At 36.0% G+C, this 13,048-nt stretch overlaps 1 protein-coding gene across 1 annotated transcript in view; it reads left to right on the forward strand.

The window, feature by feature from the left end:
• The window catches only part of LOC124712216 (RIMS-binding protein 2-like), a 384,205-nt gene that overhangs the window by 199,505 nt on the left and 171,652 nt on the right, over window positions 1–13,048 (forward strand). Inside the window, exon 6 of the mRNA XM_047242511.1 lies at window positions 4,522–4,733. Coding sequence (XP_047098467.1) covers window positions 4,522–4,733 — 212 coding nt within the window. The remainder of the gene's footprint in view (window positions 1–4,521; window positions 4,734–13,048) is intronic.

Here is a 13,048-nt window from a genome sequence, read left to right on the forward strand (position 1 = left end):
TGACTAGCTTAGTGCCCACTGCTTCACTTGTGGAGATTGTATAGTCTGCACAGTTTTTTTAAACAAATTTTTGTGTTGTAAACAAATTTTAACATATTCCAAACTTTTCATGCTAGTTAATGTCACAGAAGCATGGTCTTTTCTGAATGTGCTTCTGACCTAAAAGCAATTCTGGTAGCTGGAATCAGAGATCTTTGTTAATCATGCCTTTTGAGTTGTTGTGGTGATATTTCCATGAAAACTTCCATCTCGTGAAATGTATTTCCTTAGAAGTCAAATGCCAATTTTCATGGATTCAGGTTTAAATGTTTTAATATAATAAAATATTTTCATGAAATTTTCATCTCCTATTTCACCATCTTAGGGTTTGTATTTTTGAAATACACTGAAACACATCTTCCTTTTATTTCTAGCCAAGAAGCCAAATACATATTTTCAGAGATTTAGTTTCAAACATACTGTGAATAATTCTGAGTATATACAAAAGTCAGATTACTGAATTGGATATAAATGCTAGCAAAAAAACAAAAATCAGGTGAATGGGATATGATTGCCTTCTATCTCCTTATTTATTTATTTTGTTCATCGAGGAGACAATAATAATAATGAAAGTAAAAGTAATCATATGTATATTCATTTCATCAGATTTGTCATGACTTTCCAGTAATGGAATACTCAGGGAAGGAACTAAATAGAATGCTTGAAGGTTTAAATCAAGAAATAACAAAACCAAAACGAAAAATAAATACCAAAAAGACAAAAGTTATGATTGTTGACAAGGAAGAAGGTGGAGACAAGGCTGACATAAGAATTGGCAGTGACCAACCCAAGGCTGTAAGCATTTCCACTATCTTAGTAACATTATGGAGAAAAACAATAGAAATCAAAATAAGAATAGCACTAACCTAGAACACCTTCCACATTAAGAAGAACGTCCTGCTAACAAGCACCTCAGCTTCCTAATCAAGGAAAGATTTGTGAAGAGATTTGTGTGGAGTGTCCTGACATAAGGATGCAAAACCTGGACTTAAGCAGAGCAGGAGTAAGCTGACTTTGAACCTTCAGACATGTGGTTCTGTAGGAGAATTCCAAGAATTAGTTGGATTGGCAGAAAAATGAATGAGATGATTCCACAAGAAATAGGAGAGAAGCAAGAACTTCTGAGAATTATAGGCCTGTGCAAAACAAAGGTCATTGGACACATAATTAGATATGATATTTTTGTACAAAATATTTTTGAAGCCACAGGGAAGAAAACTAGGGGATGACTGAGACCAACCGATTTAAAAAATATTGTTGCTGAGATGAGATATTCTTCAACGTATGGATGACAAAGACTACTGGAGAGAGGAAGCTGTGGTTGAAGAGATGAGACTTAGGCTTTTGAAAGAAAGAGGAGGTCATTAACAAACAACGTGTGCAAGATGGATCCTAACATGTTTCCCTGACACTCATGTGACTTCCCATCCAAGGTATGCTGTGGCCTCCTTACCAATAAATCTTCTGTCAAATCACACAAATTTTAATTGAAACACCATATGATCATATTTTTGGTAATAAACATTTGTGTGGTACCAAGACAAATGCATTTTGGCCGTACTGCGTCAGCATGATTACCTCAATCCATGGTGTTCAGGATGTCACTTGAAAAAAGCGAAAGTTGAGTTTTGGATTATCAGTGTTTCCAAAATCCGTAAGTTCACATGGAGGAGCACATTTTGCTTGAGATCCCTCTTTAAATTTGAGCTCAAATATCAAAAGCTCAAGAATTTTATGCCAATTTATATGGCTTGAAATTCGAGAACACTTACTATATTGATTGTTTCTTTGATAGGTGTGTTGGTATACAAGTATGTCAAGAAATGAAAATTTAGCTATGGTTAGGGTGGGAATGTATTAAATGTTATTGATGAGCTCACAACTGTTCTTTACAGAGAAGTTATCTTCAGATTCATATAATTTCAGATTATATCATTAAGTTATTGATGAGCTGACAGTTGTTCTTTACAGAGAAGTTATCTTCAGATTCACATAGTTTCAGATTATATCACTAAGTTGATGGTAATTTCATAAAATGGGCTATTGATGTATTGTGTAAGGATATATTTTGGATAGTGTGGTTTGTAGATTTTTGACTGTGCTCATAATTTTGCTGCTGCCCTTTCATCACTGAGCAATGCTTAATGTTATTAGGGACAAAAGTAAGTTGCAGTGTTGTCTCAGAACTTGTTCTGTTTATTTTATTGTATTATATCCAGGAATCTTTCTAATTTAAACTATGGAAGGTCCAGGTTAGAATATTAACAGTGTTACGAAAAGAATAGATTGCCTTGTTCAGGAAAGAAAGAAAAACACACACACACACATATGCACTAGCAAGCATGCCTCATGCACACATGACTGCTATCTCTGGCCATTCCAACATTCTGTGTGACTTTTCTTTTCTTTTTTGAAGAAGGCTTTTGTTGAAAGATCAGTGTGTAACACTCTTTTCACTGTGCCTATCTGCAACTCAGCATGTCATCTTTATAGTGAGTAGCAATCTATCCTTTTCATAATACTTAATTTTCCTAGTTTTGTTTATCTAATCTGATTCAAAGACAATAACAACTGTGTATCCCTTGTCTGCTTTACTAGTGAGAGCATTGTCCTTTGAAAGTTCTCTATTGGTGTTTTACAGTGTTCATGTTCATCATTTATGACATTGTCCACTGTGTTTTAGTGTATAATCCTCATGATAATTTTCTTTGACTTATGGGCTACAGCATTTTGTTCATTGTGTCTTAACATGGCAGTCGAACATACTGTTTTTGTACTCTTTATTAGAACTATAATGGTACGTGTATTTAGTTTGGGAGCAATATTGGACTTAAGGCACTTACTCAGCAACTTGAATTCATTATTGTTGATACATATTTTAGTTGGACTGTTTGGTTCCCAGCCCCTACTGATTTCTGTTGAGTCATTTGCTCTCCATTCCCTGAAATTTGCTGGTACTGAAATTGAACATATCACTGACAATCTATTGACAAACAGCAGTCCCTTCTTCCTTAGTTGCTAAATGTTTTAACCAGCATAACTATAATTTCAGAATTATAATCACATCTCAGTTACATTTGGAGATCCTGTAAGTCTCATCCTGCAAGTGTTGGATGCAAGTTTGTGGACTATACACTTGAAAAAGCCTCCATCTTGTTAAACTGTACTATCTGTTCTTCCTATGTATTGGCAGATTGTAAATCCAGACTGCAAGTTTCTGAAGGCATGCTCAAAGATGAAGTTCAACTTTATAGAGCAAACGCAATAATTCAGAGACAATGAAAGACAAATTAAATTTAGAGGAAATAAGAAGGAAGATTGAGTTTTGTGTTCAGTGGACAACAAGGTCACGTAGAGATGGAACAGAATATCAGTTGCATTTTATGCCAATTTTTATTGGTTGAAATTCGAAAACACGTATTATTTTTATGTTTCTTTGATAGGTGTGTTGGTTTACAAGTATGTCAAGAAATGAAAATTTAGCTATGGTTAGAGTGGGAATGTATTAAATGTTATTGATGAGCTCACGACTGTTCTTTACAGAGAAGTTATCTTCAGATTCATATAGTTTCAGATTATATCATTAAGTTATTGATGACTCTTCCTACCTTTTCCAGAGTAACCATTCATTGTACATCACCTCATTTGCACAACAAGCAAAAATTAATGAAGGAAACCACTCAAAGTAGCAGCTGCAACAGCAAGGTCTGACTGGTACATTTGAATGTATGTGTGGTTGAGAGTGTGTTCTTGCACTAGAGAAAAATGAGATAACTGAAAACCTACCACAACCTCACCAACAGATATAATAACTTATATTGTTTTTCTTATAGACTCTCAGTAGCACACTTGCTCAATAAGTGTCAACAATTTTGCTGTAGCCAATCCATCAAGGACCATTTATTAGCGGAAATTTTGTATAATTACAATGAGCATTAGGTAAAGTCTTTTCTTTCCACCACTGAACATTTCCAGTTGAAGGTTTTTCTAAGAATTTATAATTATTTTCTGAAATTATTTGCAGATACATGTCAGTCCCACAATATGATTTATACTAATTTTCAGTTATTTTCTCACTATTTTTGTAATCAGTTTTTCAAACAACTCTGAGTTCTGCATCATCAATTACACCAATTAGTTATAAACCATATGTAAATCCACATTTTACATGAAAATTTCCTTATTTTGCTTTCACTCTCTCTCTCATTTTTCTTTCAATACATGGACAGTGAGGGTCACTAAAATGCTACAAATGCAAACTCAAAAGATTCACATCATTCTACGAATGCAGGGATCTACAGTTATTTGTCATTGTAAATTAGCTGTCTTCAGTTCATGAAGAGAAATATCAATACAATGAGTGCATTCCACTATTTGCAACAAACAGCAGGTGTCTGTGAATTCTGATAGCCGTGGTGCTGCAGCTGCCCCCTTACAATGCTGTTCTCTTGCCCTGGCCCCTCTGCTTGGTTGAAACTGCAGCCCTGTTCTTCTCGGTGCTAGTCCCAGCCCCCAAGCAGCTCACGCTGGAGCGACAGCTGAACAAGAGCGTGCTCATCGGCTGGAATCCTCCAGACAATTGCCCACCATCTGCTATAGAGAGCTACCACGTCTACGTTGATGGTGTTCTCAAGACCACAGTTAAGGCAACAGAGCGGACGCGGGCACTCGTCGAGGGAGTTGACTCCACCAGGGTAAGGAATAATTACATGAATTGTAGTATCTGACTGGACTGTTTTTGATTATTGCTAAGTATATTGTTGTTGCTGTACAGATGGTTAAGTGTTTATTAGACTACATAATGATTATCAAGCTATAACTTACTGTAGAAATAATGTTATTCAGTAAAACTTGGTTTATATGTTTTTCAACGGACTACAGAAAAAAAAGTATAAGTGTGAAAAATGTATATATGAAAATAGCACCATATTATCAAATTAATTGATAAACGCAAATGTAAAATCCAATAAATAAAAATGTACATTCTAGAAAACGTTATATAGGCTTACTAGGTACCATACTTAACGGATATATAAAGAAAAATGAAAGCCTCTACATAGAAGAAAATATCATTTCATACAAAAGTCCTTAATTTTTGCTAGTTTTTTATTTGACACAGCAATAGTGTACGTCAAAATGGGATAACTCTGTCATTACTTCATCAGAAACATTGTGGTGCGTCACAAATTGTTTAATTATTTCTAACGCATTTACTGCATCGTTAAATGTCACAGAAGACTGCTGAGGCACTTCTGTATCATCCTCATTGTCAGTTACTTCCTCATCCAGGTCCCACATTGCACATTGAACTATCTCAATCATAGTCATGCGTTCTGTAGTGATGAGGTTCTCATCAACATTCACATAATCCTCAAGTGATGCCTGCTCTTCAAGTTGATTCCATTCTTCATCAGTAGGTGAAATATCATCAGTATGATCATTTCCACCATGATCATGGAGTTCATTTCCAAATCTGGCTTTTAAGAAACATTTCTGAATGGTATTGTCTGAAACTCTGTGCCTTGAAGCTGTAATGTAGTGTATTGCCTATCAGAAGAAACAAATTCATTAATAATTTCTCAATGTGTTCTACATCTCTGGTAGCACAACATGAATTAAATGTCAAATAATAATCTTACCTGTTAATTGTTTATTTTCATTGCTTCCTTTTTTTTTCAATGTTTACACACCTGATGCTATGCTGCATGAGCATTTTGCGATAATGCAACTTGAAATTACGTATTACTCCAAGGTCAAGGTGCTGGAGCTCACTTGTGCAATTCACTGGAAAGAATTCCGCAGTCACATTTCTCAAATAGGAAGTAAGGGGAGGATGTGCTGCACACCTGTCTATGTCAGACAGCTGCAGTGATGGTAGTGCTCCAAGCAGTTGATTTCTCCATGCAGTAAACAGAAGATGAACGCTTCCTTTGATCGAATCTAAGATGAAGCACTACATTTGATCAAAGAAAATTTGACCAATGCCTAACTTTGACAAAGTTCCTTATTACACTATCAAATTTTATTATAGTCTAATATTGGCCTTACCAATCCAGTTCCCGGCAACCCACTCTGAAACACTGCATCATAACTTGTACATACTGTGGATATTTCGCTGGGGGGAGTATAAATGAGAAAAACGTATAAGTGAAAAATGTATAAATGAAATTTTACTGTAATTCACATTAATTAGCTTGATATGTAATGGCTTGTTGATATTTACGTCACATGGAGTGGAGTTTTATTTTATTTTGAAGAGATGCTGCCCTAAAGTTTATTCTGGCATTAGGAAGAAAGATAATTGGCGTTATCTTTCTACCCACATTGTGAAAGTATATATGGGACTTACTTTTAATTTAAAAAAAAATAGATTTTGTGTGACTTGAATACCTTCTTACTTGTCTGTTGTGGTAGTATCTCTGAAGATTAACCACACATTGTTTGTAAAGGGAGATGGATGTTTATTCACATTTAACAAAATGTTTAGAACTTAACTTTTATACCTTTTTTATGTAACATGTTGGCAAAAAATCTATCAGCTTTGTTACTTACCTGGTTTGACTTATACCTTAAATGTTGTACAAACAAAATGTGATTTAATATCTTCACCAACAATTTTAGTTGGAGAGGGAGTACACTTCACCAAAATTGTGGTCAGTTTCAGTTTTGAGGAATTAAATGTGAATCATCCTGAAAAGAATCTTGATTCAATGGACAAGAAATCCTTTGAAACCTTTTATGAAATTTTTTGTTGAACAAATATTTATAACTTTTAATATCTATTTTGTACCTTTTTTATGTGGCAGCTTGGCAAAAATTTATCAGCTTTATTGCATACCTGATTTGACTCGTATAGTACTTCACTACAATTTTTGTTGGAGAGGGACTGCATCTTTTCAACTTTGAGTAATTAAATATCAGTCATCCAGAAAAGAACCTCGATTCAATTGAAAGAAATCTTTTCAAACATTTTATGAAATTTTCTGAAAAACAATCCCATGAGAATAAATCACAGGTGATAAGTAAGAAGAGAAAAGCTGGATGTAAATTGTGGTTTATGAGACTCTTCAAGTACATTTATGAAACGTTACATATGGATGCAGGGATGTAAACAATTTTTTGGGGATAAAGGCTTCACCTTTTACTAAGTGTAGTATTTTATAGTGTGCTATTAAAATTAATCTAACACTAATGTAGTTGTATAATGGAGAAACAGTTACCTAATAAATTTGATATCAAGTTACAAACAGGTTAAAGTCCAGGATGGAATATCAACAATTATGAAAAGAGTAAGCTGCTACTCACTGTGAAGATGACACACTGCATTGCAGATACTGCAGGAGTTAGTGGTTCTCTCTCTCTCTCTCTCTCTCTCTCTCTCTCTCTCTCTCTGTGTGTGTGTGTGTGTGTGTGTGTGTGTGTGTGTGTGTGTGTGTGTGAGAGAGAGAGAGAGAGAGAGAGAAGAGAGAGAGAGAGAGAGAGAGAGGTGTGTACTTGCTTATGTGAATGTTTGTGTGTGTTTTTTCTTTTCTTTTCTGAAAAAAGTTTTGGCTGAAAGCTCAATGTGTAACAGTCTTTTTGTTGTGTCTGTCTGCAACTCAGTGTCTCATCTGTATGGTGAGTGGCAATCTATACATTTCATAACTGTTGATGTGAAGTTACACTCTGCTCAAATTATACATTTATTCTATTTAAATTTTTCCACTGAACTGTAGCACTTCTACCAACACTATATGCTATAACCTTCTCTAAACCAAGCATTGTTAAACATTGGTTAGCAAACTCGGCTTGCATTTGAAAAGAGCATGGTTTAAATTTGCTTCTGGCCATCCATGTGTTTCATGGTTTCCCTAAATCTATTAATACAAATCTCAGAATAGTTTGTAACAGATGCAGCCAATCAGCTTCCAGGTAACATATTAAATCCAAGCTTGCGTTCTGTCATTGAAAGAGTGTTGAACCCTAACTTTGCTTCCTGCTTCTTCCCTATCATTTCAGTGTATCTGACTTCATGTTGAGTATTTTTTGGAAGGTCTTCATCCCAGTACTCTGCAGAGTTTGAGCATATAACTCTAATTGGTGTGTGTGGGAAGCATAAAATGTTCTTCCTTCTGTGTGTTACCTATTGTTGAAATTATATTCCTAGAGTAATTTCAGTCAATTGTGTGAAATGACTGTAATTTCTCAGTGGAGGAAGCCACTCAGCAGCATTGTTACAGTTTCGCAAATAATTGACAACAACATAGTTTTGGCTATGAAGGAAACATGTAGCTAATAATGAATATGCCATTTGAGCTTCCCAAGAAAGAATACCATACCTAATGATACATTCAGAAGTATTTAGGAGCACTACATAAAATCCAAATCATATTATAACTATAGAAAGTGCTTGAAACTATAGATATTTTACTTCATTCACACAGACTCACGCAACTGTTCAGAGAAGCACCTTTGCGTTCAAGAGCTCTCTCTTTTCCTTATCTAAGTATTCCCTCCCCCCCCCCCCCCCCTTCCTTCCCTCTCTCCCTCTCACTCTTTCTCTCTCCCTCCCCCTCTCTCTCCCTCTCTCTCTCTCTCTCTCACTCACTCTCTCTCTGACATAAGCACACACACACACACACACACACACACACACACACACACACACACACACAAACAAACAAACAAACAAACCATCAAAATGCTAAACTCTATGGCCACAGATGTGTGCATTTTGCTGTATGGTGTTTGTGTGTATGTGCTTGTATTTTAGAGAAAAAGAAAGAGAGAAGAAGGATAGGGTACTTAGACTGCAAAAGGACAAAGTCTAGAAATAAAGTTGGACTTACTGAAATGTTATAAGATTGATATAGGCAACAGCATAACAGAAGCAACAGTAACATTAATCAATGATTTTGCTTTGAAATTGATGCACTATAAGAGCAGAATCTATATTAATATTTCATGTAGTTCATGTCTGATACTTTGTACTTTGAGAAATGTAAAATTACAAGGAATCAGAATGGCTGTCTAGACCTTGCCTGAGGCAGACATAATCCATACTACCAACAAACATATTTAAAAGCAGAAAATACTACCTAAGAGTTCAGAACTGTTAGTTCCTTCCTCAGGGGGAAAAGAGTAATAAGCTGAAGAAGGATGGAAAGGTGGAGCAGGTCAGTCTGGCCCAAAAGATGAAATGGGGCAAAGGGAGAGAAAGATTTTGGAGCAAAGCCATTAGAGAGAGTGTGAGGTCAAAGATTAAGCACTGTGCCAACTGTGTCATTTCACAAATGATAGAAAGAACAGACAAAATGTGTACTACATGATATAGAAAATGGGGAGAGTGGTCATTTAGGCAAGGAGGCGTAAATAAAAATAGGAATCTTGTTTTGTAGTTCCATAAAGCTGTTCGCTAGATACCTGAAAGTTTTTTTTAAATTTCTGAGGTCTCATTATGATTTATTTCACACAACTTATTGACCCTCTGTATCTTTCATGTGTAATTGTGTGACCAATTTCTCAGTGTGGAACTGGGGGTATCATGACGGATTCAAGCATTATTTACCACAAGTTTGTTGTAGCAAAACTGCATGCTGTAACATCTGGATGCACCTAAAATAAATGCAGAATGTATCTATTTAAGAAAACAGATAAATCTTGATGCATTCCTAAGAGACAGTCTCTACTCCTTTCAAACTAACTTTGTGAGTGTAGGCCAGATGTGGCTTAAATTCAAAGAAATATTATTCACAGCAGTTGAGAATATTATACCAAATGAATTAATAAGAGATGGAACTGATACATGAAACTGGTCAAAGCACTGTTGCAGAAGGAATGCAAAAAACATGCCAAATTCAAAGGAACACATCATCTCCAAGATTGGTGATGTTTTACTGAGGCCTTAAACTTAGCATGGACTTCAAAGTGATATGCTTTTACCAATTCCTACAACAAAATTCTGTCTTGAAATGTGGCAGTAAATCCAAAGATATTCTGGTTGTATATAAGTACACCAGTGGCAAGACACAATCAAGGTCTTCACTACATGAGAGCAATAATAATGTTACCAATGACAGAGCCATTAAGCCAGAGTTACTAAACCTGGTTTTCTGAAATTCCTTAAGCAAAGAATATGAATTAAACATTCCAAAACTTGAATCACAACATGAGTAACTTAGAAATAGATATACTCGGTCTAGTTAAGCAACTTAAATCGTATAATATAGGCAAGTCTTCTGGTCCCAATTCCTATCAGAGCATGTTGACACAATAGCTTCATATTTAGCAGGCATTTACAACTGCTCACTCAGTGAAAGATCTGTACCTAAATAGTGGAAAAGTTGCACGGATCATACCAGTAATCAAAAACAGAATTAGGAGAAATCCACTTAATTACAGACCCATATTACTGACATCAGTTTGCAGTAGGATGGTTCAGACAGTAAAAATTACCTCAAAAATAATGATCTACTGACACATAGTCAGCATGGTTTCAGAAAATATCATTCTTGTGAAGAACAAATAACTGGGTGCTACCAACAGGGACTCTTGATTTGATTCCACACTTCTAGATTTTGCTGAGAGTTTTGATGTTCTTCCTCACAAGTGGATTCTACAGAAGCTGCATGCCTATGGAGTGTTGTCTCATTTGTGCATAAATTTGTGTGTAAATTTTGTTTACATGCTGAAGTACTCTAATCTAAAGGCTGTAAATTCAGTTAAATACATAGAAATTAAAATTATAAACAATTTAAAATTGGAACAATCACGTAGGTAATGTTGTAAGGAAGGCAAACCAAAGACTGTGTTTTATTGAAAGAACACTTAGAAGTTGCAACAGGTCTATTAAAGAGACAGTCAGTGATAGGCCTGTCCATACTGCTATGGAGTAATCCATGTGTTTTTTGGGATCCTTACCAAATAGTAGTGCAGAGGACATTGAAAAAGTTCAAAGAAGGGCAGCTCATTTTGTATTATCATGAAATCGGGTGTAGAGTGTCACAGATATGATACTTGAGTTGGGGTGGCAATCATTAAAACAAAGGCATTTTTCAGTGTAGCCAAATCTTATCACAAAATTTTGATCACAAACTTTCTCCTCAAAATGCAAAAATATTTTGTTAATGTCAACCTACATAGGAAGAAATTATAATTAATAAAATAAGAGAAATCAGATCTTGCAGGTAAAGACTTAAATGTTTGTTTTCCCCATGCACTGTTCGAGAGTGTAATGATAGAGAAATAATCTGAAGGTGTTTTGATGAACCCTCTGTAAGTTATTTAAGTGTGAATAGCAGTGAAGTTTTGTAATAGATGTAATAAAGACACCAGATGTTGACTGACCAGTTTTGTTGCACTCTCCAAAGCTCACATCACTGTAGTAATCCAATATTTTACTGAACTAATATGTATGATAGGTTATACCTAGGTCACATGAAACTGCTTCAAAATGTTACACATTATTACAGCAGGCCAAAAATATTCTATTGAATGCTCCACTACGCCTCAGAGTGACACAGATATGTGAAGCTATTTTTCAACATTGTCATTAGGTCTGTAAACAGTGTTTGAAATGTTCTACCAATTGTTCAGCTCAATGACAATAGAAATCCTCTCCTTGGTCATGGAGCCATACAGGAACTGCTGTGTGGAATTCCTTATCATTGAAAAATCTGTGATTGTTGCGAATCAGTTCCTAAGTTGACCAGATATTATCATCTGCTGTTGATATTGATGTCCCCTCCTTCCCATTTAGTATCACCCATGTCTGTGACATTGTGCCAATATTTCATGGTGAATATGTGTGCAGTTTGAAGTTCTATCCACAAGAACGTTACTGTCCTGCCTACTTCAAATGTGGAATACATTTTCATTGCTGTGCCATTTAGCTTACACAGTATCTCACCTCTCCTCCATCCAAATAGGCCTTGGAAGCCTCATTGGTAACAACCAACCTACCTGTCATCCTCAGCTGACAGGTGTCACTGGATGTGAATGTGGAGGGACATTTGGTCAGCACACTGCTCTCTGATCTGCTGTCAGTTTTCATAACTGGAGCCGTTGCTTCTCAGTCAAGTAATTCCTCAATCAACCTCTCAAGGGCTGAGTGCACCACCCCACTTGCCAACAGTGTTTGGCAGGCCCAAGTGCTAGCCAAACCTGACAGCAATTAACTTTGGTGATCTGATGGGAACCAATGTTACCATTGCGACAAGGTAGTTGGTTGCTTCCACCTTATGATACACCAATTATCCATACTGCAGCAGAACTGTGTGTGCAGGAAATGAAGAACATTTATTTTCTGACAGCACACCACTCTTGTTTTACACTGGTCTTCTCAGCTGCAGTAACCCTTTACACTGAATGGATTGTGTCAGCTTATCTGCTGGACAGAAAATTTCACTGTAGTCTACACCTAGTGTTTATTAAACCTCCTGGTGACAATTCTTGGTTCATATTCCTCAACACTTCCACTGGGAGTGATCCTTACATGAAAAGTCCACTTAAATGGTATAGCTCTTGGTCATTTTGGTACAATAGTTAATTCCCATGTCTTATTCTTTTGTAGTGACTTCATTTCCTTTTTCATAGCTTCTGAATTTCCTTTTGTTTCATGAAATGTTTCTTTAGTGATCACTTCAAATCATTCAGCCATGAAGGCTTCATTAATGTTGAATAGTTGCACAGTTGTTGATGAGGTGAGATAAAAATTCCTCTTATCAGTTACCAGCAATATGCTCTCCAATCCTCGATTCGTCAGACTCTTGTTTGTCCGAGTTCACCTCACCGTGTCTTCTTGAGGTGGATACTTTCCCTGGTTTTTTTCCTCAACATACTGCAATGGTAATTTGATTCGTTATTCAACTTCCAGGCCCTTCAGGGAAGATTGCTCTCTGCTAGAGTCGCTCTTTTCTTCTTGCACCCAAACTCTGTAAAACTCATCTCCATCATGCCCCACAAGATCCCAGGATAGAGGTCTTATACATTGTCTGTTTTATTTGAACAGGGATGTGGTCATCTTATGTAG

The sequence above is a fragment of the Schistocerca piceifrons genome, chromosome 8, assembly GCF_021461385.2.
Source record: "Schistocerca piceifrons isolate TAMUIC-IGC-003096 chromosome 8, iqSchPice1.1, whole genome shotgun sequence".
Classification (NCBI taxonomy): domain Eukaryota; kingdom Metazoa; phylum Arthropoda; class Insecta; order Orthoptera; family Acrididae; genus Schistocerca; species Schistocerca piceifrons.